Source organism: Sebastes umbrosus, chromosome 3 (assembly GCF_015220745.1).
Source record: "Sebastes umbrosus isolate fSebUmb1 chromosome 3, fSebUmb1.pri, whole genome shotgun sequence".
Classification (NCBI taxonomy): domain Eukaryota; kingdom Metazoa; phylum Chordata; class Actinopteri; order Perciformes; family Sebastidae; genus Sebastes; species Sebastes umbrosus.
Window position 1 is genome coordinate 1002150 of NC_051271.1, and position 27256 is coordinate 1029405.

The following is a 27256-nucleotide window of genomic DNA, read 5'->3' on the forward strand; positions in this document are numbered from 1 at the left end:
AGCTTTTCCTGCTGCTATAAAAAGTCCTGTTTTTTTATATTTAGTTGTCAGTAATCTGTTTCTCCCTTTTCTCCAGAATGTCATCGATCGAAAGCCATATCCGGAGGATGAAAACCTGGTGGAAGTGAAGTTTGCCACCACGCCCATCATGTCTACGTACCTCGTAGCTTTTGTGATCGGTGAATACGACTTCGTGGAGAGCCAATCGTCAGACGGTATAACGGTGCGCGTCTACACGCCCGTCGGGAAGTCGGAACAAGGGAAATTTGCGCTGGAGGTGAGAAGCAAGAGAATATTTCCAGACAGTGGTTTCACTTGATGGTTTCACCTTTTTAAGAGTTCTACCAACACGACTGGAGATGTAGAGAAATACACGGCGGACATATTTACCAGCGTGTGATGGTAGATTCCCTCCTGAAGAGTTGAGCCTGTGTGATCCTTCGTGTCTCCTTTAGAAGAGCACACTGTCTTTAGATTAGATTACATTCTGTTTTTGTTTCCTGCAGGTTGCGACTAAGACCTTACCTTTCTACAAAGACTACTTCAGTGTTCCTTATCCGTTGCCTAAAATCGATCTCATAGCTATCGCTGATTTTGCTGCTGGTGAGTAGTCGTCAGTTCTTCGTTCAGTCATTTGAGACGTTTCCACTGAACATGTTGAAATTGGTTCTGCTTCCTCCCTCTCAGGTGCCATGGAGAACTGGGGCCTTGTTACCTACAGGTGAGCTTCAGCTGCTCTTTAAAACATCATCAACACTTTGAATTAAAAGTTGAGTTGAACTGAAAGTTTTCAGGAGTTCTGAAGTGATACACTAATAATAATGAATAATCATGTAATACCGGCTTATTGACAATAAAGTCAAATGTGTCATTAGACCCAGAATGTCATCTGTAGATGAAGATAGTTAAGATATTAATCTTTGATGGAGTAATACAACTATTTGAGTGCCTGTTTGACAGCAGTCTTTCTAACTGCAGTAGAGCTAAAGATCAGCTGAGTCATCGATTAGTCGACAGAAAGCTAACGGACAACAATTCTGATAAATTATTAATTGTTTAAGTTAACATCCCAAAGCTCAAAGATGAGTTTTCTGTTTTTATATCATAGTAAATTTTATATTTGGGTCTGTTCAGCGTCGACCTTCAGCGTCGACCTTCGGCGTCGACCTTTAGCCCGTCTCTGTGTTCACCTCCTCTCTCTCTCTTGTTGTTGTTGTTGTTGTTGTTGTTTTCAGGGAGACGGCACTGCTAATCGACCCCAAGAACTCCTGTTCGTCCTCCAGGCAGTGGGTGGCGCTGGTGGTCGGACACGAACTCGCCCACCAGTGGTTCGGAAACTTGGTCACCATGGTAACCAGCCACAATCCTCCATCAGCTCTTTGTAACTGAAAATAATTCCAGACATCTTTTATAATAACCATCATTTATAAACAGTAAATGAATAGTTACTTAGACTTAGTTAATAGTTATTTTACTGTTAATAAACAATGAAATGATAATTAATAATGTTTACTAATAAAATAAATGTAATAATTAGTTTATAAATGATATATTGTATCATAGCTGAGGAGACGATTACGTTAGTAAACTATTTATTATCAGTTTATTGCTGCACACATTACAACATTTAATTCACTATATTAAGTATTTGTTAATGATTACCAAATTATTTGCTAAACTTTTAAGAAATCATTTGTAAAACATCTTTAAACATAGACAGATGGACCAGAAACCAATTATTAACCATTGATAAACTATTAAATATCTATCTAAATATTGTTTATAGATGCTTTATAAAGTATTTATTAACCATTTAACACATTCTTATAATCCTCAGTTACAACTTTATAATCCAAATAGTGTTTATAGACGGTTTATAAACCGGTTATTAACCTTTAACTAAGGGTCACAAATATCTGTAATGTTTAGAGATGTTTTACAAACAATTTCTTAAGATTTCTAAGGTTTAGAAATAATATCTTTATCATTAACAAATACTTCTTATTTATATAGTATATATATTATGTATGTATGTGTAGATATATAATATTCATTATTCATCAGCCATGTAAACAGCTGAGTAGGAATATTGTCTTTTAAGGGCAAAACCAGAATATTGAGTGCATCAGCAGCTCCTGTTGTTCTCTGTCTGTTCTCTGTCTGTTCTCTGTCTGTTCTCTGTCTGTTCTCTGTCTGTTCTGTGTCTGTTCTCTGTCTGTTCTCTGTCTGTTCTGTGTCTGTTCTCTGTCTGTTCTGTGTCTGTTCTGTGTCAGACACTCCTCCTTGTTTTTAGTGGAATATCGAACCTCCAGTAAAAGTGTTTATTATTTATAACAACCTAATGTTCCCTGTTATCCTTCAGACAGTTCTGTAATGAGTGTGATTGAACTCAGAGTGAGTGATGGTGTTTGTAATGTAGGAGATGATCATCCTCTGTGTGTGTGTGTGTGTGTGTCTGCAGGAATGGTGGACCCATCTGTGGCTTAATGAAGGCTTTGCATCCTGGATCGAGTACCTGTGCGTGGACCACTGCTTCCCAGAGTACGACATCTGGACCCAGTTTGTCTCGGCCGACTACACCCGCGCTCTGGACCTGGACGCGCTGGACAGCAGCCATCCCATCGAGGTGAGCTGTGGACGGATTCATTCACTCTATACAGCTGTTGGCTCATATACTGAAAGTTGCCATCAGACTCTTTAACACCTGATTTCTGTCTCTGTGTTCTCGGCTCCAGGTGAACGTGGGTCATCCGTCAGAGGTCGATGAAATCTTCGACGCCATCTCCTACAGCAAAGGAGCGTCTGTGATCCGCATGTTGCACCACTACACAGGAGACGAGGTTGGTTGTCTCAACACTCGTCAGTATCGTGTCCATATTTCTGTATCATTCATTGAGGTTCACCTCTCACTCCGTCTCTGTAGGACTTTAGGAAAGGAATGAACGCCTATCTTTTGAAGTTCCAACATAAGAATGCTTCGACAGGTGAGAACACGTTTTCCTCAAAGATGAAACTGTTAATCGATTGATTTCCTGGTTTCCTAATCCTCCGTCTGTCTTCCACAGAGGACCTATGGGACTGTCTGGAACAGGCCAGTGGGAAACCCATCGCTGCAGTGATGAGCTCGTGGACCAAGCAGATGGGCTTCCCCATAATAGTAGTGGAGCAGGAGCAGGTGAGCTTCACTGGACACCAGCTGTTTAATCTGCCACGACGTCCAGCGCTTTAAATCAAACATCAGACATTCTGTCCATTGACTGAGCTGCTGTTTGTTACCCATCAACCTTATTAATACTTACTAAACAGCAGCAGTGACGACGTGGTTCTGTGTGTCGTTTCTCACATTTACATGATGATTATTTATAGCAAGGTGACGACCGCATCCTCAAGCTATGTCAGAAGAAGTTCTGTGCCAGTGGACCACATAATGGTGAGTTTATTTCCGTCAAGTCGTGTGTTTAAAGGTCCCATATTGTAAAAAGTGAGATTGTCATGTCTTTTACATTATAAAGCAGGTTTAAGTGCTTTATATAAATACTGTTAAACTATCAAAACGTTCAATATATGGAGAAATACACACACGCCGTATTCAGAAACTGTGCGTTTGAAACAAGCCGTCAGGATTTCTGTCCATTTGTGATGTCACAAATATACAATATATAGACCTTTACATGGTTTTAAACATAAACATTCTAAATGTGTCCCAGTTTATTTCCTGTTGCAGTGTATGTAAATAACATCAGCTGACAGGAAGTAAACATGGACCCAAACTGTTGCCTAGAACGCGATTCCATTCACTAAAACGGAGCGTTTCAGGCAGAAAGGTAAATACAGGTATATTCAGACAGACAGTATGAGGAAAATAATATCTAGTAGAAACACAAAATACAAGTATGAACCTGAAAATGAGCACGATATGGGACCTTTAAGAGTTAATATGTGTATCGATATCGATTGTGTATTTGGACTGTACCTAATACTTCGAAGCTTAACTCATAATGTTGACGATTTGAATGCTGCGCAGCTTTTTTATTTATTGTATTCATTGTGTTTAAAGCCGGTATTTCTTTAGTGTCAGATAAAGATCAGACTCCACTAATATTATTATTGCTGTTATACTATTAGTAGAATTAGATTACAGCGGTGGCTGCGTTTGATTGTTTCCGACTTGTGTGATCCAAACATTTCCACTAACTCCAGAGAAGTCCTAAAGAGAGATGTAATCATTTCCAAAATTCACAACATGTTTTTATCTAATGAAATATTCTGTTTAAATCTATATTTGTTGGCGTTTAGCCTTTCAAAAACAACATTTTCGGGCGCCTGGGTTAGCTCAGTTGGTAGAGCGGGCGTCCATGTATCAAGGCTTGGTCCTGACCGCGGCGGCCTGGGTTCGAATCCGGCCTGTGGCCCTTTCCGCATCCACTCTCTCTCTCTCCCCCCTTTCCAAGACTCTATCCACTGTCCTCTCAATAAAAATGGAAAAATGCCCCCAAAAAAATAACTTTAAAAAAAAAACAACAACATTTTCCCTGAGGTCAAAAACTGTTTTGCTCTCCTGCTCACTGCACACTAATAGAGGCCGAACTGACGAGTTATGGTCATTAAAGGAAGTTGATTTTTAATTAAAAAAAAAAAAAAGAGTAACTCATTTAATTTGATGAATGAATGAATGAATGAATGAATGATAACCGCTCCCTCATGGCATTATTCAGACACGTTAACCAGCAACAAAACAAAACATTTCGGCATGATAGACCGCCATCAACTAACAGCACATTACACCAGTATCACCCAAACATCTAATTAAACATCATCCAGACTAGTGATGCTCATTTTGAAAAATGTTTTTAACCGATAACCGACCCTCGTTAACCGATTATTAACCGTTGACTGACAAGAATTGTGCCTCGTACCAGCTGCAGGAGCACAACAGATATCAGTTGACGGGAGTCACCAGTTCAGCGTCCGGGAGCGTTAACGTAGCAGCTACGATGCTGCGTTCACTGTCTCCAGTTCACCGTCCGGGAGCGTTAACTTAGCAGCTACGGTGCTGCGTTCACTGTCTCCAGTTCACCGTCTGGGAGTGTTAACTTAGCAGCTACGGTGCTGCGTTCACTGTCTCCAGTTCACCGTCTGGGAGCGTTAACTTAGCAGCTACGATGCTGCGTGTAGTGTCGCGGACATGCAGCCACTTTCCCAGTAAAAGTCTCCACCGCACATTTAGTTTAGTTTAGCAGGTTGTCAGCTGTGTGTCTGCCCGGATTAACTTTAGTGAGTGTCCAACAAACAGTGTGTATTTGTGCTACGTTAGCAGCTCTAGCGTTGCCGGAGGCTCCGTGCTCGCGGCCGCCACAACACACGTAGTCTGTGTAACTTTAGCGAGTGTCCAACAGACCGTGTGTGTGTGTTGGTGGTGAGTGTGAGGTTGTTGGTGGCGTTCTAGTTGTGATCGTAGGTGTAGCAGTGTGTGGACAGTTTATTTGTCGGTGAATAAATGCTATGAAACTACAACTCCTCCGCTCCGCTCAAGCGAGCCGGAGAGACCGGAGCCGACTTCCTGTATCCTGCAACTCCGGCTCCGCCTCTTAAGGTGGGCTGTTAAGGTGGACCAGTTTTTCTCCTTAAAGAGACGAGCCGCTCCTCTGAGCCGCTCCTCTGAGCTGCTCAGCTTTTGAGTTAATCATTAACATTTCTTTTAACTGTTTTAAACGATAGCGTTAATCGGTTAAAATGCTTAATGTCGGTTAGCGGTTAAACGGTTAATTATGGACATCCCTATTCCAGACATAATCGCACACGTGAACTTCGTGAAAGCGTGAATAAAAGGTATCAGAGTGAGTCTGAGGAGTTTATCTATCGGTAACTTTTCTCCTCCTGTCTCGTGCTTTAGAAAGATATTCAACTAAGGCTCCAGTCTTCATCAAATCTGAACCAGGAACATGAACTTTTTTATAATATTTGTCATAAATGATGATACAAAGGACAAAATAAAACCTCATTTAGTTCACAACAGTCTTTGGTCTTCAGCTCCACCTCTTCTTGTATCTTCCTGTTTCAACATCTGGTGGTAATATACCACATCTGAACTGTGCACATGGTGACCTCTGACCTTATGTTACTCTATGTATATATTATATTATAAATACTATTCTATACCTTGCTGACTTCTAATTACACACTGTGTCCCTTCAGCCTTTAGTACCGTGGTTTTTACATGCTCTTGTATAGTTTAATGTACCTCCTATTATTTATTATTTATCAGTTTGTATTTCCTCTCTGGGGATCAATAAGGGTTCATATTATCTGATATTATGTTTTGCCTGATATGTAGCCGTCGTAGCTTCTCATTGGCTGCCTTCCGTGTGTGTTGGACAGGTGAGGACTGCCCCAGCTGGATGGTCCCCATTAGTATTTGTACCAGCGAGGACCCCAAATGCACCAAGCTCAAGGTTCTGCTGGACAGACCCGAGACCACCATCACGCTGAACGGCGTCGCCCCGGACCAGTGGATCAAGGTGAGGTCCAACGCCGGCCGTTCGTGTTCCAGGTTACCTCGGATCTTTAGATCACTACTTTATCAATCTGAGTTTTTGAATCAGGAATGTTCTGATCCAACTCTTTATGTCTCCGTGCTTTTTTCGGGTTGTCTGTCCATACGTACATCCGGTCCATTCTCATGAACGCCTCGGGGGAATTAGGGACGCACATATTGGACTTTTTCAGTCCCGATAGCGATACCTGGGCTTTGGGTATCGGCTGATACCAAGTACTGATCAGATACCAGTTAATGAGCTGTTTGCCTCACTACGTGGAAGTCAAGACAACAAGAGGCTGGACTTAAACATCGCTTTCTTAAAGGGACTGTTTGTAAGAATCATAATGTGTTAACAGCGACACCTGTGGCCGTTAAGTCAACTAAAGTCAGCGTCCTGTTGCTAGTGCTTGTGCTCGCTCTAAATAGACATGAAGGAGCATCACTCAACACAGTGAGGAGACACACGTCAGCTAAAAGCACAATATCACTCTATATTTCAGCTGCTTGGCAGTAATGTTAGCTGACCAGACGAAGGTCTCTCCATGAATCAATGCTGATCCTAGTGGTGGCTTTTCCTGCCTCAGCCTCCCGACCGCGGCCGGAGTGAACGGGGGAGACGCCGGAGTTTTGGTCATCATGTTATCATATTACTGGACTAGTTTTACCCCCCTGAGGATCTAGAACACCAACAACAGCCATTAGAGGGTCTAAATCAACATTTCTATTCAATACCTGAGACAAAGTTTGAAACATACTTACAAACCAGAACGCTTCTGAGGCCAACATCTGGTCCCGTTACTCCAGATTCTACATGTGAATATGTGTTTATAGAGATCATGCTAATAACCAGTCTGGTGGGTCAGGTGGATGCGTCTCTAGCTGTAGTTAATACGAGTGAGCATGAAATGCTTTGTTTATAATCAGTGAAAATGAAGGTTAGATGTGTAAGTGTTTGAATCATTTAAGAACCCTTTCAGTGGAATATTCATGTTTTGAATTATACAACATCTTTGTTGCACCGTGCCGTCATCATGTGTCTCTACAAGTCTGAAAATGTCCCGTAAGTACAAACGAGTAAAACTTTAAGCTGAGACAGTCAAATATAAACATTCATCTTCCGTCCAGAATGAAGTTAAACTTTGACCAAACGGGATCCGGCTCCCCGTCTCCAGATGAATTAATGAGTCAGGAGAGAATCTCTGTCTTCATGTGAAAGTGAAAAGTTCAAACGGAGTTAACAGACGAGGACTTCCTGTCTGTCAGTTGGGAGGAAGAGCGAGAGAGGAAGTGGTCATCAGACTCACCCTCACTTCTTCTGTCTACTAACAAAGAAACAGTTTAGTCTGTTATATCATGTCATCTTTTATTCTGCTGTTCTGGGAGTGTAAATGAATGTTTGGTCTCTCGTGGCTGTTGATGATGTTTCCGTCTGAATGAGGAAATGAAGAAAGGGCTGAAGAGGTTTGAGGCTTCATCATACAGCCGATACTGATCTGTAAATATCGACTCGTTCCACGTTCATGTTACCAACTAAACTATGAGGCTCCCGACTGCAGTTCAGACCCGGATCAGCAACCTTTACTATCAAAACATCTGTCTGGAGCCACAAAACATGTGATCATTGTGATGAAGGTAACACAGTTTATAGTCTAAGTATATAGTATATAAGTCTAATGCAGTGAGGGACAAAGAGACAATGGACTACGGAGTATCAGGGCCACATTGAGGGATAAAACATCTGAGATTTACACAATAAAGTCAGAACTTAACGAGAAAAAAAAAATAACACGTAAAATTACTACTTTATAATATTATAATTTTATTCTCATATGACTTTTTTCTTTTAAACTTCTGACTTTATTATCTGAATATTACAACTTTTTTTCTCGTAAACCTATGACTTAATTCTCGTAATATTATGACTTTATTCTCGAAATCTCAGATTATAATTTTTTTCCTCAATGTGGCCCAATACTCCGTCGTACCGTCGTACCATAGACCTACAACAATGATCAATACAAATTAAAATGTAAACAAAAAACAGTTATTCATTTCCATGTTGATAAATCCAAAGGGAGCCGCTGGAGAGGAGCTGAAGAGACGCAGGTTGCTGACCTCTGGTTTAGACGGAGCTCCTGAGGCGATGATACTTTCACATTATGCTAGCTTTCCAACATCGTCCACCCGATCTTTAACTGTGACTTTGAACTTCTGCAACATTCACTACTGCTGTCAGGATATAGTGACCGTTTAATATAAATAACTTATATTAATTTGCTCCAGTCTGCCTCCTGCAGCTTTAACAGACTCCAGTCTGCCTCCTGCAGCTTTAACAGACTCCAGTCTGCCTCCTGCAGCTTTAACAGACTCCAGTCGTCTCTGTGCTGATGTCGGAGCAGCGTTATCAGTGTTTGGGGAACTTTTGCCACCACAACAAGCCTTTTGTTGTCTAAACCCTGGAGCATTAGCATTAGGATGATGCTGCTGTTTCCCTCCCTTTAAGCTCATCCATGATGCTGGATAAGAGCACTCAGTCTGAGAGGAATAATAATAATAACCGGTGGCGCTGACCCAGATGTGTCCCTGCTGTTTACAGATCAACCCCGGCACCGTGGGCTTCTACCGCATCCAGTACAGCTCGTCCATGCTGGAGAGTCTGCTGCCGGGCGTCAGAGACCTCAGCCTGCAGCCGGTGGACCGACTGGGCCTGCAGAACGACCTGTTCTCCCTGGTGATGCTCACGCACACGCATGCACACACACGCTCACACACTCACACACACACACGCTCACACACACACACGCACACACACACACACACTCTTCCCTTCCAGTGTAAACAAAGACACGGAGCAGAGTAGAGGAGCGCAGGAAGTCTGGAACAGGGAGAGTGAGAGATGGAGGCCGAGTGGTTGTACAGAGTGTCATTCAAAGCTTCTGTTGAGCTTTTCAAACGAGGACTTTAATTTCTTTCGTCATGTTTTATGACGTCATCCCCCTAACAAAATACCAAAACAATAATCCTCAATTTGAATATACTGAAGTGATTCATTATACATTAATACATTAATCAACATATCAGCAATACGCATATATATAGATATGCCGGAATAAGCACAACAGCTACATTTTATCCGATTTAATATCATCAAATGACTGTTTTTATGAACGGAGTCTGGTGGCTTTGAAGAGAGCAATTTAACCGCTTCAGTTCCTCGTCAGAAAGGGCTGCATTTTAGCCACATAAAAAAAACTATATCAGTTTAAGTGTACGCTATATTTAGAATATTTTCACATATTTACCTCGCCATCAGACGGCCCTTTCTGAACTGAAGCCGTTGAATTGCCGTCTTGTCAGAACACAGGAGTTGCTGCATCAACGGGTTAGTTTTAGGCCCAATCTGTCACTCATTGTTTTACGGCAGGTGTCTTCATACATGTTTCCACCAATAATTCCATTTCAGGTTGTTGAGCGACGTTTGCTCTGCGGTTGTTTCTCTATAAAACCACAGATTGAGACTTTTAATGAGACACGAGAGGAAACTTAGAAGCTTCCCTAAAGCTCCAGAGGACTTTATTTATTTTGGAGGATCAGAAAGGGAAGGAAGCCTCTCTGAACGTGTTGTGTGTCTCCAGTCTCGTGCAGGGATGATCAGCACGGTGGAGGTGTTGAAGCTGATGGAGGCGTTCGTCAACGAGCCCAACTACACGGTGTGGAGCGACCTCAGCTGCAACCTGGGAGTGTTGTCCTCGCTGCTGTCCCACACCGACTTCCACGAGGAGATCCAGGAGTTCATCCGGGACCTCTTCACCCCCATCGGCCTGGAGCTGGGCTGGGACTGCAAACCGGGGGAAGGTGAGGAGGAGCTCCTTCTTTAGACCCGAGGAGATTCATTTACCATTCATTGACACTAGTTTGTTGTTGCTTCTTTTTGTTTTTAGACACCTCGTAAAGTAAGATATGTTCGTCTCGACGCCGGACATCATTTTATAAGTTTATATATTAAGTTAATATGTTAAGTTGCATAGGAATGAAAAATCTATTTACGTAATGTAATTCACCTTAAAGGGCCGGTCCATCTGCGCTCCTTTACGTTTTTCTCAAACAGAAACGTCCACTCAGCCGTTAGCATAAAGCTGTGACGTACGTTAGCATAGTGAGCTAATCAATAAGGTTCTGAATAATGTGAACGCTAGCGCTAGCTGAGTCAACACTAGCTGTGATCAGTGATCAGAAATAACTGAAAGGGTTAGTTTGTATTTCTGAAGTGGGGTTGTGTTTACTCCGGCGTTCTGAGAGGTCAAATTACTGTTTTTTTTAATGGAGTCTGGTGGCTTTGAAGAGAGCGATGTAGCTTTCTGACGGCTCGTCGGGAGCAGCAGAAGAACGGATTATAGCCACCTATAAGAATCAATATCAGTTCAAGTGTACACTATATTTAGAATATTTTCACTGCTTCACCTCGCCTTCAGACGGCCCTTTGTGACGGGGAACTGAAGCCGTCATATCACCGTCTTCAAAGCCACCAGACTCCGTTCACAAAAACAGTAATTTTACCTCTCAGAACAGGGGAGTTGCTCTACCGCTGCATCCATCGGTTAGCTTTAAGGCTGTCTATCGATTCAAATATTTAATCACATGATTGTCCATGATTAATTAGGATTAATCACACGTTTTTTAATCTGTTCTAAATGAACCTTAAAGGGAGTATTTAATACTCTTATCAACATGGGAGTGGGAGAATATTGATTTAATAGTGATTATGACTTAAGGCTGCACTGTGAATCCAATATTTATCACGTCTGAGATATTGACGTTTAAAATGTTCTGCTCATAGAAAACTCTGCTGATCAGATCAAATCAAGCGTTTTCCTGAACGAACAGCCACTTTTGGGTATAGATATTATCTACACAGCCAATGTGTTTATGATTAAATTGAGAACATAAATTGTTTATCGAGCCTCTTAATGATGGTAATTTTGCTCTCCAAGTGCTCCAAGTTGAAGCATTTAACTTTAAAATGTAGCTACCAAAAGGGGTAGGGTGAATATTCTTCTGTTTCATATTGCAATATATATATATATATATATATATATATATATATTTATATATTATTTTATATATATATATATATATATATTTATATATTATATTATATATATATATATTATTTTATATATATATATATATATATATATATAATTATATATCATATTATATATATATATATATTATTTTATATATATATATATTTATATATTATATTATATATATATATATATATATATATATATATATATATATATATTATTATATAATATATATATATATATATATATATTATTATATAATATATATATATTATATTATATATATATATATATATATATATAGCAGAAAAAAATATTGCAATGTCAGTTTTTTGCAACATGGTTCAGCCCTTATTTGTACATTAACAGGAATGTAGCGCAGCATGGAAGACAAAACAACGCTCTGTTTATTTTAATGTGAAAGTGCAATAAAATGTTAAAATATGTCGCTACAATCAATGAATAATCCTGATAAATAATCGTGATCTCAATATTGATCCAAATAATGGTGCAGCTCTAGCCCTGACCCGTGTCCGTGTTGTGGCGAGACAAAGACGATAACTCGTTGGTGTTTGTCGTGCAGGCCACCTGGATGCCCTGTTGAGAGGTCTGGTTCTGGGGAAGCTGGGGAAGGCGGGACACAAACCCACACTGGAGGAGGCCCGGCGGAGATTCAGGGACCACGTGGAGGGCAAGCAGGGCCTGCTCGCAGACCTCCGGAGCCCGGTGAGGACAATACAACACTGACCACCGCGATCCACCAGGGATTTCTGTGATGCTTATTCTTAAAGAACCTTTCACACTCAACATGTGTTGTTTTGTGGTTAGTAAAATAAATATAAATATAAATATAATAAACTTTATTTATATCACAAAAACAACACAAAAAATGTTTAAAATTAACAGGAATTACAATTGAAGTGCAAACATTTTTTAATGCAGCTACAAATTGGTCAAAACAAAAAGAAAGTGTTGAACAGCAGTGAGTCGGCTAATACTTGATGTGATGTGACAACATCTGTATAAGATGACACATATCTTTATTAGGGCTGTCAGTCAATTAAATATTATCATTGATTGACAGCTCTAATCTTTACCACTGCCCTGTTTATATAAAGTTATTATCATACCCACCCAAAGTCCACATGGCTCCTCCATCACAGGGTCTAATTATCATTTATTATGGACTGATAACCTGATAAGACAGCTTGTGTTGGACTATTAATCCCATTAACATCCTGCAGGATGAGTTCTGGAGTCACAACCCACAGTTAGATTATGTTTAATCCTGTAAAGGGATCCTATCGGAGCATCGTTCTGACTGTTGTTGTGTTTCAGGTGTATCTAACAGTGCTGAAGCATGGAGACAGCACCACGCTGGACACAATGCTGAAGGTGAGACTGCAGCAGCAACATGTCAGACTGTCACATCAACATGTTCAGAGACACATCTCACTTTATACGTTATCTTTCTTATATATTTGTTCTTCTTCAACCTTTCCAGCTCCACAAACAAGCCGACATGCAGGAGGAGAAGAATCGTATCGAGCGAGTGCTGGGCGCCATCTCTGCCCCCGACCTCATCCAGAAAGTCCTCAGCTTCGCCCTCTCGGTACACGTTTGACCACGTTTGACCACGTTTGACTACGTTTGACCACGTTTGACCACATTTGACTACGTTTGACCACGTTTGACCACATTTGACTACGTTTGACCACGTTTGACTACGTTTGACCACGTTTGACTGCATGATGCAGAGTTTAGTTTCTTTGTCTGACGGAGGAACCAGCATTCTTCTAAAGAAGGAAACCCTGACCCAGTTTCTTTTTTAATGTGTTTGGACTTTGAGTTGGTTTATGGTCCAGAGCTGTTTCCTGGCTTAATGATTACACTGTAAAAAAATTATAAAGCACCAACTACAACAGGACAAGCAAGTTTAGTTTAGAGAATGAGTTTAAAAACAGTGAGATGCAGACGGAACAAACCTGACCTCGGCTAACCTCTCTGTGGGTCTTGTCCCCGACAGGAAGACGTGCGTCCCCAGGACACGGTGTCAGTAATCGGGGGCGTGGCAGGGAGCAGTAAACAAGGCCGGAAAGCTGCCTGGAAGTTTGTGAAGGACAACTGGGAGGAGCTTTACAACCGCTACCAGGGTGGCTTCCTCATATCACGGCTCATCAAGGTAAAAACAAACCGCTGCTACTGCTGCTTCATGAGGTCATTGGTGTAAGATTAACCCTCTGAGACCCACAATAGAGCTGTCTTTAGGGGGGTCCAGGGGGTCTTTAGGGGGTCTTTAGGGGGGTCCAGGGGGTCTTTAGGGGGTCCAGGGGGTCTTTAGGGGGTCTTTAGGGGGTCCAGGGGGTCTCTAGGGGAGAGAGCAGGTCAACAGTAGATGTCACATAGAAGTGGTGAACATCATCTAAAAGCTGGAACCTGAAGATGTAAAAGTGTATAAGTGTTTAGAACATGATAGAAGTATCTGATGGTCATCTCCATGCTCTATTATGTCTCATAAGTTGTTGCAGCAATTTCTGGGTTGATACCATTTGTTTCACAGATTTGGTGCTAAATTTAACAATTTTTTTACCCCTGGAGAATTGATAAAAATGATCAATGATTGATATCATCTTCACAGTGAGACCCAGTTTATGGACTTCAACACTGTTTAGGGACCCCAGGATGCAGAAATATTCAAACACACCATTTTAGAATAGGAGACGATAACACAGTTAAACTGCATGTGGTTATCATAAAGTGGGCATGTCTGTAAAGGGGAGACTCGTGGGTACCCATAGAACCCATTTACATTCACTGATCTGGAGGTCAGAGGTCAAGGGACCCCTTTGAAAATGGACATGAAAATGTAGCCCAACTTTGGAGCGTTATTTAGCCTCCTTCAAGACCAGCTGGTCTGACCTGGTTGGTACCGATGGATTCATCAGGTTTATAGTTTACTATGATACCAGTAAACGAAGGATTTTAAACATCACAGTCGATGTTTATTTAATTTTGGGAATCCAAAATCGTGATCACGATTAATATTCGATTAATCGTGCAGCCCTAATGGAAATGTGTTTACATATTAGCACAAATATAATAAGATAAATGCCTCATTCGTATATTCAAACAAACATTTTCAGAAAACGTGTAATACAAAGAATTGTTGTTGTTGCTGTTATTGTTGTTGATGATGTTGTTGTTATTGTGGATGTTGTTGTTGTTATTGTGGATGTTGTTGTTGTTGTTATTGTGGATGTTGTTATTGTGGATGTTGTTGTTGTTGTTATTGTGGATGTTGTTGTTGTTATTGTGGATGTTGTTGTTGTTGTTATTGTGGATGTTGTTGTTGTTGTTATTGTGGATGTTGTTGTTATTGTGGATGTTGTTGTTGTTGTTATTGTGGATGTTGTTGTTGTTGCTATTGTGGATGTTGTTGTTGTTATTGTGGATGTTGTTGTTGTTGTTATTGTGGATGTTGTTGTTGATGTTGTTTCTTCAGCTCACGTTTCTTGTTCTGTGTCTTTGCAGCTCACAGTTGATGGATTTGCTATCGACAAAATGGCTGCTGAAGTGAAGGTGAGAGAGCTTTAGACGTATTCTGTAGTTTCATTAGTTGTTCTTTTAGGAGGTTTATTTCTGGAAGTTGATTATTAATTCACAAATAGAAATCATTCTGTGTTATTTTATCTTTCTGGAACAGAAACCTGATTTTAAATCAGCTGAATCATGTTACAGAGAACCATGAAGGTGTTTTTGACCACTAGGGGGCAGAATGAGCTCCCAGTAACACTGCTACTGATATGACTGTTATATACTCACTAATAACAGCAAATAGAAGGACATCAATAAATAATGGTAACAATAAATATTAGAATAATAATATTAGTTATGATCTGAATTTATTGAAATAATGGTGATAATACAGCAATTATAAAGAACTAAATGATCTAATGGTTAACCGTGGTTTTTGTCCCCGCAGAGTTTCTTTGACAGCCACCCGGCGCCGGCGGCCGAGCGTACGGTGCAGCAGTGCTGTGAGAACATCAACCTCAACGCCGCCTGGCTGAAGCGCGACGCAGACGACATCTCTCAGTATCTACTGCAGCGCAAAGCGCCGCCCGTCTGAGCCGCCGCCACCGCCGCTTCCTCCAGTCCCCCCCCGCACCCCCTCCCTCCAGCGCGGACCTCCCAGCATCATAACTGTCCCCCCCCCCCGACCCCCCTACCCCCCCGACCCCCCACTACAGACCAGAGCTTCATTTCTCTAAAGAAACTGTATGAAACAAGAAGGCGACGCCAAGATTTTAACAACGTGTTGGAAACACACAGAGACTCTTTCTACGTTAACAGATTCATGTTAGTCGGACCAGGAATGTAGTTTGACCCCGTTCTGCCCTCCGGACGTCACCAGTAACGCTATTAAACCGGCGCTCAGCCCTCCGAACCACCGCTAACCTGCTAACCTGCTAACCTGCTCTGCATCACCTGATCACCTGATCACCTGATCACCTGCCCCGTATGCACTCCCTCATCCATCTCTGCATCGTAGCTGAGAAAACTGTGAATCTTCCTCCACCTCCTCCTCTTCTTCCTCTTCCTCCTCTTCCTCCTCCTCCTCCTCATTTTGAATGCATGAAGTGTGATTTTCTGCATTTGCTGCTTTGTTTACTTCGGTTTGTTTTCTGTACAAACAAAAATTTTGATTTCATTTTTGTTTATTTCTTTTCTCCCCCCCATCTTCTCTTTTAGTTATTCACACCTCCTCCTCCTCCTCTTCCCTCCTTCCTCCTCTTCCTCCTCCTCCTCTTTCGGGCGTTGTGATTGGGTGAAAGCAGAAGGCACCTGGGCAGAATGGGGTTAATAGAAAGCCGAAGTCCCGCCCCTTCCTGTGACCACCATGGGACCTTATTTCAGAAACAAATATGAACGGTAGTCCATGAACGCTCGGTACACTTAAAGGGTCCCGGTTTGGGGGTCTGAAAATATGGTCACCTGACCCGCGTCACCGATGCTAGCTAGCTAACCAACTTAGCTACGTTCCACTACCACACCTTAGGCTGCGTCGTCTTTCTCATGACGTATTTTCTTAATTTTCTTCAACAGTTTTACGACAAACTGAAACTTTCTGGACGGGAAAAATAAGAAAATGATTTGATTGTTTATTTCTGAAGTCGAAATGTTGAGAATAAACTCGAAATGTCAGTATATAGTATATCTATGCACTAACGCTAGTAGTTTGATTTATTCTCGACATTTCAACCCCACACCTTCAACACCTTTTTTATTGTGTTTTTAACAATTGAAACAAAAACACAAAGTATAATAATTATAATATTCTTTTTATTTTATTTTTTGATATATTCACATTCTAAACAGTCTGGCAAAATTATCTTTTATATGTTCAAACATCATATCTGTGTGATTCAAACCGGATCAATAACATATTGATCTCTTTCCGTCGACTACCGTTCATATTTATATTTCCGTTATGAGGTCCCGTGGCGGTGACAGGAAGGGGTGGGGCTTCACCGCTCTATAACAGTAGTGTGTGTGTGTGTGTGTGTGTGTGTGTGTACGTGTGTGCGTGTGTGCGTGTTGTAGTTTCCAACAGCACTGATTCTCATTGCTAATAAACGGTTAGGACGAGGCGAGCAGCGCTAGCATGGTACTATATTGTAAACTGTATAATGATGCAAACAGACGATGTTCCTTTAAATGAATTAAATGGAAAAGTTGTTGCTTCCCTGCCCCCCCCCCTCCGCTCCCTGAACCCCCCCCCACCCCCCGAGCTCTGTCCACTCAGAGTTTGTATAGTTTGAATCATCAACGAGCCTATTTAAATAATACCCCCCCCCCCCCCACAATGACATGAAGATATCGGCGTGTTTTATAAGACATCAGATGCAGTGATTTATTTAAATGTTGAGATAATCTTATATTCTGAGGAGAGAGAGAGAGAGTAAAAACAACACGACTCTACGGGGCCTTTTTTCATTCTGAAGTAACATCAGGAAAACGCCTCTCGATAAGGGTCGAGAGTCCGGCGCCGGCTCGGCCCGGTTCGGTCCGGACCGCGTGGACGTGACTTGACTGCGCTGTCAAACTCGGAGGCCTTAAATCGGTTCGACCGGTTTGCAGTAAATATTTAAAAAACATGACGTCAGATGTGTCTACGGTGACAGATTATGCAGACTTGTTGAGCGAGTATATCTATATAGAATTTACAATTTGATGTGGTTTTTTGAAAACATAGCGACCAAGTCATCCAACCTGTTGTCGAGACTCCTCTCCCCCGACCCCCCCCCAACCCCCCGACCCCCCCGCCACCCAACATCTGTTGTTGTTTTTCTTTTTCTTTTTACTTTCTTTTCTTTTTTTTGTTTAAAACTACAGTTGGTGTTCATTAAAGTGAAAAAAAAAAAAGGATTATAAAAACAAAATTTGTACAAGTTGATTTTACTGAGTGAGGTGTGAGTGTGCATGCCTTTGTATTATCTCACACCGACAGGAGGAGATGATCTGATTGGATTACAGGTGGATAAAGCAGCACTGAAACGTGTGTATATATACGTAAATATAATCACACCTAATGAGAATAGAACTGCAGATTGACGTAGATGATCACAACATTTACTACATAAAGAGTCTGTTGTTGTTCCGGCAGCGTTGGCGTTGATCCTGCAGACATGTTTCATGTTTTCTTGTCTTCTTTCTTTTTCTAATGAATCAGAGTTTAGTTGAACATGTGGGATGTTGTTTTTGTGGTTCTGACTTCCAGAAGACGAGAGAGAATCTGGACCGCTCTGACTTCAGTGAATATGCAGTCCAATAAAGCAAAACACTTGATACCGTTAATCTGTCGCTACCTGACGTTTCTCAGGTGTATCGCTGCTCTCTGATCCATCTCTGCTCATAAAGAGACGAGTGGAAGTTGTTTTCATGTTCTGGTTCAGCTCAGAGGCTCTAGATCAGGGGTCAGTAACCTGCGGCTCGTCAGCTCCTCTCCAGTGGCTCTAGTGGATTTAAAAAAAATCTGTGGAAATGAATAATTGTTTACATTTTCATGTTTATTTATCATTGTTGTAGGTCTATGGTACGACGGTACGACGGAGTATCAGGGCCACATTGAGGAAAAAAATTAATCAGAGATTTCCAGAATAATGTCGTAATATTATAAAGTAGTAATTTTACGTGTTATTTTCTTTTTTCCAGTAAAGTTATGACTTTTTTCTCGTAATATTCTGACTTTATTGTGTAAATCTCAGATGTTTTTTCCCTCAATGTGGCCCTAATACTCCGTAGTCCATTGTCTCTTTGGCCCTCACTGCATTAGACTTATATTCTATATACTTAGACTATAAACTGTGTTACCTTCATCACAATGATCACATGTTTTGCAGCTCCAGACAGATATTTTTTTTTTTGCGTTAAATGGCTCTTTTGATAGTAAAGGTTGCTGACCCCTGCTTTAAGAGGTCGACGGTGTTGCAGTTCCGTTGTTGTAATTCAGTGAATTGTAAAGGACGGTAAAAGAAAGAAGAGAGACGGATGAGGAAGACCAGGCTGGACATGAAGTTGGGACCTTGAGGCCACCAGGAGACTCTGCAGCTGCTCCATCTCTACCTAATCCTGAGAGGTTTCATGTGTCACAAGCTATTTCTTTTTAATATTTTGGGATGCCTTTTTATCTGATAGTAAAATGTAGCTGTCAGTAAATGACAGAAACGTTGGGATAACATGCAGCAGATGGGTCCTGAACCAGAGTCGTTGTGATTATTTGGACTGCAATGATCCAAAAATGTGCTTTTTAATGCTGTTTTCAGTTGATGTTATTCTCACATGCTGCATATTCTTAAACAAATGTGTCTTTAAGCAAATTAACCCTCTGAGACCCGCTGACTTTACTGTCTTTCAGAGGCTGTAGTAGGTTCAATTTTAGAGCTGGAGTGAAGCTACAGATATATGAAACTAGAAAACCTAAAGAATCCATCGGTACCAACCAACCTCATGAAGGAGGTTAAATAACGCTCCAAAGTTGGGCTGAAGTCTAGTGAGGAAAAACAGTCATGGTCATTTTCAAAGGGGTCCCTTGACCTCTGACCTCCAGATCAGTGAATGTAAATGGGTTCTATGGGTACCCACGAGCCTCCCCTTTACAGACATGCCCACTTTATGATACTTTATGACAAAATTTAGTGTAAGTTTGGAGTGTTATTTAACCTCCTTCACTACCAGCTAGTAGGACATGGTTGGTACCGATCGATTCATCAGGTTTTATAGTTTATGATACGAAAATTGCATTAATTCATTAAAGGAATTAGTGGCATTAAAAAGAATTTGCGTGAACACGTTTTTATTGCGTTAACTCTGACGGCTCTAATTATAATAATTGATGTTTTTGATGTTGGAGATAATTTTAATTAATCTGAATCTGCAATTTAAAATATAAAATAAATGTAGTTGAGTAAAACGTACAATATTTGCCTCTGAAATGTAGAGAGGGAGCGCGGTGTGTGATTGAAGGCAGGCAGAGGAGCAGAGTACAGCAGAGACTCCGGTCCTGGAGACCAAAGCTACGGTCTCCCCCGCGTCCTCCGACCGCGGCCAACACTGTTTAACAGCTTCACTAGATACAACCAAGAGGTTTTGGTGCTTCACTGGAGTTTGTGTTGGAGTCTGAGTCTGAACAGTGTAGCCACACGCGAGAGACCATGAGACACCGACCAGCAATGATTTATACTTGTAAGAAGTTACAAACAGTCACTTTAACCAGGTTTAATGAGGTTTAATGAAGGGTTGATGTGATCCTGTTGGGTGCAGTACCATGTTCCACCGCTGGGTGCTGGTGGCGCTGGTGAGCTGCTGTGGTCTGTGGTGAGTCAGAGGAAGGAAGAGAAGAAGGTAAGTTAGTTAGCAGCAGGTAGCTGTGAGATGTTGGAGAGGAAACAGCTGAGTGAGTAAACACGAGGAACCTGTTCAAACAGCCTGTTACAGCTGTTCATTCATACATTCACCACTTCATTCATCACGGTTACAGTTATTCGGCTGCTTCTGTTCTCTGGAAACTTCAGCTCAAAGTGAACGATGCTAGTTAGCAACGTTAGCTGCTAACAGCTAACAGCTAGCAGCTAACAGCTAACAGCTAGTCAGAATCAGCATGGTGTTTATTGGTGTTTATTGGTGTTTAATGGTGTTTAATGGTGTTTATTGGTGTTTGTTGGTGTTTGTTGGTGTTTAATGGTGTTTATTGGTGTTTAATGGTGTTTATTGGTGTTTGTTGGTGTTTAATGGTGTTTATTGGTGTTTAATGGTGTTTATTGGTGTTTGTTGGTGTTTGTTGGTGTTTAATGGTGTTTGTTGGTGTTTGTTGGTGTTTATTGGTGTTTGTTGGTGTTTATTGGTGTTTGTTGGTGTTTGTTGGTGTTTAATGGTGTTTGTTGGTGTTTATTGGTGTTTGTTGGTGTTTGTTGGTGTTTGTTGGTGTTTATTGGTGTTTGTTGGTGTTTGTTGGTGTTTGTTGGTGTTTATTGGTGTTTATTGGTGTTTATTGGTGTTTAATGGTGTTTGTTGGTGTTTATTGGTGTTTAATGGTGTTTGTTGGTGTTTATTGGTGTTTGTATTCAGGTGTGAGAGGTTTACACACTAGGACTTTGCTTTGGTTTTGTTGGTGCAAGTTAAACAGTATAATAACAAAAGAATAGATACAAACGTTAGAATAAAATAAGATAAAAAAATGTAATTTCTACCAATATACAATATAAGCTATAAACATGATATAAACAGATGTGCAGCCTGCTCAGTTGAATCAGTGAGCAGCTGCTGTTAGCTCGGGTTAGTCTTCTTCATGCTGATCTCAGTGTGAGCTAACAGGTGTGTTACCTGGATAGAGTTACTGATAGGAGCAGGTAGTGTGTGTTGTGCAGGTTGGAGGTGGTGGTAGGTGTGTTAGCAGGTTATACAAGGCAAGGCAGCTTTATCTGTAGAGCACATTTCAGCAGCATGGCAATTCAAAGTGCTTTACATAAACGTGCAAAAGAACATTAAGACATAATTAAAACAGTTATAAAAACATTAAAGATTAGATAATAAAAATAAAAACTAGGATAGAAGCTAAAATAGAATCTAACACAAGAGTGAAAGCTCTAGTGCAGTATATAAGATCATTATCTGGTTTAATAAAAGGCAGCAAACAGGACAGATTGAAGCTTTGATTATAAAGAACTCAGAGTTGGAGGTCCTGCAGGTTTCTGGGAGCTTGTTCCAGATGTTTGGTTCATAAAAACTGAACGCAGGTTATCATTAAACTCAGTTAGTTCTCTTCACTCATTGAGTTAAATAGAAACCAGGACTGTTCTAATATTAAAGTTCTGACTCGTATCAGGTTTGAAAGTCGTGAAGCTGAACATTACAGTGAATATCAGGTCTGTGAGACCCGTTAATAACCACTAATAACCGTTAATAACCGTTAATAACTGTGTTTTTCCTTCGTATCAAAGGTCAGACTCACCGGGAGAGAGACGGTTATTTATAGCCTTTTATTGAGCTGATGGTCGCTAGTTTGGTTTCTGTTCTAGACTGAGAGACTGACAGCAACTCACAGTATTAATACTACATAACTCACACTATTAATACTGTACTGTAGAGCAGCAGACCTGCAGTACTCACACTATTAATACTGTACTGTAGAGCAGCTCACAGTAAAATACTGTGACACTCTGCTCTGAATATTATTAATGTCAGGTATTATTTCTCAGACCAGTCAGTTAACATCATCTACCATCATTAGTTTGGACCACATCATGTATGTTTTAAAAGTCACAAGTAAGGCTGCTAATGACTGTGTATATACTGTGTATATACTGTGTATATACTATGTATATACTATGTATATACTATATGCTATATACCATGCATTAGTAAGTGTAGTGTGTCCACAGGTCAGTGCTTTGCTAGGTTTTAAATTCTGATCCCACCAAACCAGAATATCCTGTTAGATGGGAGTGAAAGTGCGCTCCTGGTTCCTCCTTCTGAAATGTGAAAACTATCATTATATCAATGTAAATGTAAACTGAATATATTTGGGGTTTTGGCCTGTTGGTCAAACAAAATAAGTAAATTTAGGCTGTCATCTTGGGCTGTAGGAAACTGTTAGTTTTCAATGTTATCAGATATTTTATATACTAAAGAAATTAAAGGAATAGTGTGTACTGTAGCATTAAGGTGGATCTATTGGCAGAAATATAATACTAATAAGTATGTTTTCTTTAGTGTATAATCACCTGAAAATAAGAATAGTGTTTTTGTTAGCGTAGAATGAGCCGGTTATCAAAGAACGGATATTGATAAGAAGTGAAAGTCAATTATTTGTTCCACGTCAACGTCAGCTCCCTGCAGCAGAGCTACGCTTCCGGTTCCGACTACCGGACGCCAGTAAAACGTCCGTCTGAGCCGTACAAAAGTAAAACTACATTATTTCTATTCTGTTGTCATACTCTGTGTTGAACAATAAAATATTATAAATATAATAAGTCCAAAATGGCGGCAGCGGCTGTTGTAAAAAAAAAAAACGGCGTTTCGTCTCTTTGCTTCAACACTCTGCGTTTATATCGACATAGGGAGCGGGTTCTCTCCACGGAGCCGCCCGCCAAGTTTCTACGGTAGCCCAGAACGGACATCCTACACACTGTACCTTTAATACCTTAATTAATCAAAACTGTATTAACGGATTGATCATTTCTGATGTTGAATTGATATTTAATGTCCCACAGCGGTATTTCCCTTCTCTGCTCTCTAAAGCTTCTGGTCTGTGTGTGGTCCTGTTGTCAGGCTGTCTGGTGTCGTCCAGGCGGTGACTGACTGACCGATGCCTTCGTCATGATGCTGAGCTGCAGCGTCCTGGCGGTCGCCCTCCTGGTGGTCGCCCTCCTGGTGTCCCAGGCCAGAGGCTTCCTGAGCCCCTCCGAGGACGACGGCATCCCCGAAGAGTGGGTACTGCTCCACGTGGTCCAGGGCCACATCGGGGCCGGAAACTACAGCTACCTGCGCCTCAACCACGACGGAAGAATCATCCTGCACATGCTGAGCCTCAAGGGGGACGCGGACCTCTACGTGTCGGATAAAACCCTGCGGCCGAGCTACGACACCTATAAGCTGCAGTCGGCCACCTGCGGCCAGGATGTGGTGGTGGTGCCGGGGGACTTCGCCAGGCCCGTGGGCATCGGCATTTACGGCCACCCGTCACACAAGGAGAGCGAGTTTGAAATGCGGGTGTTTTACGATCAGACGGTTCTGCAGGACCCGTTTGATAAGGACTCGTACACTTTTGAAGACGGACACAAGAAAAAGAAATCCCCTCAGGCACCGGAGGAGGACTTTCAGGAAGAGGAGTCGATCTTTTGGACAATTCTAATCGGACTTCTGAAAATTATACTTGAGATTTTATTTTGAAAATAGAATCCTTCATTGCTGCTGTGACACAAGGAGGAGTCAGTGCTGATCCATTAAAGATCTGTCATTCTGTAAGGATGAGAAAATGTCACCAAACTCCAGTCAGAATTCTGGCATTTTAACAGCTCCTCTCCTTGTGATCAAACACACGTACTGTAGAAATCAGTTTGACTAACAGTCTGTATGTTTGGTGATCAGCAGAAGAGCCGGTCAGATTCAGCAGGTTTTACTTTGGTGTCCTCTCGTACAGCTGCAGACAGAATGAAGCGTATTAAGGTGAAACACAGGTACATGTTTAGTCGTGGCCTATATTTAGGCCTTTTGTAATTTTCTGTCTTGAACTGCAGTTCAACCAAAAGGATAAGAGGGGGGTCTTTCTGGAGTCTTGAAAGATAGGTTTGGGTTTTTATCTTTAATACAACGTTCCCTGCTGTAGGGAAGTTAAGTTTTTACTTTTACTGTTCCTCCTGTTCATACTGGTGGTGAAGGGACCCTTCTGATGCAGGTCCTCCTGTTCATACTGGTGGTGAAGGGACCCTTCTGATGCAGGTCCTCCTGTTCATACTGGTGGTGAAGGGACCCTTCTGATGCAGGTCCTCCTGTTCATACCGGTGGTGAAGGGACCCCTCTGATGCAGGTCTTCCTGTTCATACCGGTGGTAAAGGGACCCTTCTGATGCAGGTCCTCCTGTTCATACTGGTGGTGAAGGGACCCTTCTGATGCAGGTCCTCCTGTTCATACCGGTGGTGAAAGGACCCTTCTAATGCAGTGATATCCCAAGATATATATCAATAACAGCCCTACCTTAAGTCAGTGAAACTCTTGAGTCTGACTCTGACTGCTGCAGCCTCAGTTGGAACAGATGACCTTTAAAACACAGAGCTGATGGAGGGGATGTCTTCAGGGCCGGTACCAACAGGAGGAACTCTCTCTGTGAGCATGTGAGCGTTGTGTTGAGATGAACATGAAATCTGAACTTTTCCTTTTTTAACTTTTCACATAAATCTTCAAATCAAATTGAGCCTCAGACGGAGATACGTGACCTGTGAATGAATGAAACCGCCTGTCTTAACTCTGCATAGCAACAACTGAGCAATACCGTCATCGTCATCAATGCGTGGTTCCTACAGGACGGGTCCACTTCCCTCGGGATGAATACAATAATATAGCTTATTATTGGACGTATAGGACGGCCTGTAGAGGTTGTAACAGTAAAAGGCTGATGTAGTTGATCCCAGTGAAGGTAGAGATGCTGCTGAACATGCTCTCATGATTCTCTGTTCACGTTTCATTCATACAGGATTATTTCCTTCATTTAGACTCCAGATGGGAACATGTGGGTTTATTAAAACCTGTTAACGTTAGCTGCAACGTTTGTTTCGGTTTAAATCACTCACTGTTTGGTTGTTTTGCCTGTTGGACCAGCTCCGGATTTTAAACCATCACCTCCTGCAGTCTGGAGTTCAGTTACGAGTAAACTTAGCGACCACTGAGCAGAAATGTTCAACAGTGCCTTCAACGAATCGCTCCTGTTTCCACAGACGATGCTATCAGGTTTCTAAATAAAGCAGTTGGTTTGAAGACTGTTAAGGTCTCGTGTCTGGTGGGTCTTTGTGTCGGGAGCCGGAGATTATGAGAGGATAGACCTCGTTAACCGGAAGGTTGATGGTGAAGTGTGAAAATAATAAATGATATACAGGATCATGTCAGGTATGAAATAACAGCTGCTCGGTGTCTCGTTGATGTTCATTACGTTGAACTGCACCACGATGAGAAATAAAAGAAAGTTATTCAGAGAGAAATCTAATTTAATCAAATTAAGAAATCACAGAAAATGGGCGTCACAGTTAGGGCTATCATAGTCGATTAATCTGTTGATTATTTTTTCTATTAATCGATGAGGTGTTTGATCTATAAAATGTCAGAATAATGTTGATCAGTGTTTCCCAAAGCTCAAGACGATGTCCTCAAATGTCTCAAAGATATTCAGTTTACTGTCACAGATGAGGAAAGAAACCAGGAAATATTCACATTTAAGAAGCTGCAATCAGAGAATTCAAGACTAATAGACTAAAGACTAAAAAAATAATAATAATGATGAAAACACTAGATTCGATTAACTAAATCAGTTTCTATCTTAGAGGTGCATTACCGCCACCATTTGGACTGGAGTGTGGAACAGAAGATTGTGCAGAAATAAAAAAATAAATTAATTAAATTAAAAATAAAATGAAAGAAAATTAATTAATTAATTTAAAAAAATTAAAATAAAATTAAAAAATAAATAAATAGAAAAAATAAATAAAAATTATAATACATTTTTTTTTATAATAATGATGAAAACACTAGATTCGATTAACTAAATCAGTTTCTATCTTAGAGGTGCATTACCGTCTGGACTGGAGTGTGGAACAGAAGATTGTACAGTAACAAAATAAAAAAATAATAATAAAAAAATTAAATAAATAATAATTAAAAAAAGAAAGAAACTAGGAAATATTCACATTTAAGAAGCTGCAATCAGAGAATTTAAGACTTTTACTTTACTGAGCAGACATTTAATCAAAGACAATTAATCTTTTAAGTCATTAAGTAAAAATACAAACCACCTTTGGTAGTACAAAGCAATCTATAAACTGATACTAGATTTTGATTTACAACATAAACAACTAGGACATCAGTTTGGACTCTGGGAACATCTGATGGGATTTTCCATTACGATGACGTTTTACAGACTCGATAGATCAGCATGACGGATATTAAAAATAGTGGCTTTCTATTTTTGGAATATCTTCACTCTTTTATTCTGAATTACAGCTGATGTCGAACAATAAACGAGTCTCCTGCTGACTCAAGCAGAAACATGAACAGATGTTCAGAAGTATTCAGTGTCTTAAAGAGATTAAAACTAAAAGTCTCTGGATACAGGACACTCGGGGTTAAGTTTATCCTCAACTCGTCTTCTGTCCTTTAGAGACTGCAAAAGTAGAATCTTTAAATAAATTAATTTACAAATGAATTCCTTCAGAGAGACTATAATGGTGCCAAAGAGAGCTTGATGGAGGTCCGTGTTTTCAAAGTTAACCTGTGGTGGAGACAACTAGAGCGACAACGATTTTGATAATCGATTTATTGGTTTGAGTAAAAGTTCTCTGATTGCAGCTTCTTAAATATGAAT

The 27256-nt window shown here is 40.9% G+C and overlaps 3 protein-coding genes across 5 annotated transcripts in view; 2 read left to right on the top strand and 1 right to left on the bottom strand.

Annotated features, from left to right (window-relative positions):
• Positions 1 to 18486, top strand: part of npepps (aminopeptidase puromycin sensitive) — a 31254-nt gene extending 12768 nt beyond the window's left edge. The window contains exons 6-23 of the mRNA XM_037764210.1: positions 77 to 277; positions 507 to 603; positions 688 to 721; positions 1236 to 1350; positions 2462 to 2626; positions 2736 to 2840; positions 2924 to 2984; positions 3066 to 3175; positions 3367 to 3430; positions 6379 to 6518; positions 9135 to 9269; positions 10174 to 10393; positions 12212 to 12354; positions 12967 to 13023; positions 13133 to 13240; positions 13655 to 13810; positions 15160 to 15207; positions 15611 to 18486. Of these exons, the coding sequence (XP_037620138.1) occupies positions 77 to 277; positions 507 to 603; positions 688 to 721; positions 1236 to 1350; positions 2462 to 2626; positions 2736 to 2840; positions 2924 to 2984; positions 3066 to 3175; positions 3367 to 3430; positions 6379 to 6518; positions 9135 to 9269; positions 10174 to 10393; positions 12212 to 12354; positions 12967 to 13023; positions 13133 to 13240; positions 13655 to 13810; positions 15160 to 15207; positions 15611 to 15757 (2106 nt within the window). The 3' untranslated portion in view covers positions 15758 to 18486. The remainder of the gene's footprint in view (positions 1 to 76; positions 278 to 506; positions 604 to 687; positions 722 to 1235; positions 1351 to 2461; positions 2627 to 2735; positions 2841 to 2923; positions 2985 to 3065; positions 3176 to 3366; positions 3431 to 6378; positions 6519 to 9134; positions 9270 to 10173; positions 10394 to 12211; positions 12355 to 12966; positions 13024 to 13132; positions 13241 to 13654; positions 13811 to 15159; positions 15208 to 15610) is intronic.
• Positions 1 to 27256, bottom strand: part of LOC119484981 (NACHT, LRR and PYD domains-containing protein 12-like) — a 956516-nt gene that overhangs the window by 337399 nt on the left and 591861 nt on the right. The window lies entirely within an intron of this gene.
• On the top strand, positions 20505 to 25668 carry c3h6orf120 (chromosome 3 C6orf120 homolog). Of its 3 annotated transcripts, none has more exons than XR_005206160.1 (3): positions 20505 to 20584; positions 23458 to 24803; positions 24848 to 25668. XR_005206160.1 is itself a non-coding variant. In XM_037764310.1 (2 exons), the coding sequence occupies exon 2, from the start codon at positions 23506 to 23508 to the stop codon at positions 24076 to 24078; it is 573 nt and encodes a 190-aa protein (XP_037620238.1). In that variant the 5' UTR covers positions 20505 to 20584; positions 23458 to 23505; the 3' UTR covers positions 24079 to 25668. The 3 variants fall into 3 exon arrangements, 1 of the variants encoding a protein (XP_037620238.1); XR_005206161.1 differs by having other exon boundaries at positions 23458 to 24759; XM_037764310.1 differs by having other exon boundaries at positions 23458 to 25668.

Bases quoted from the DNA above. Each gene is read 5' to 3' on its own strand.
- c3h6orf120 (XM_037764310.1), top strand. From the start codon at position 23,506: ATGATGCTGAGCTGCAGCGTCCTGGCGGTCGCCCTCCTGGTGGTCGCC.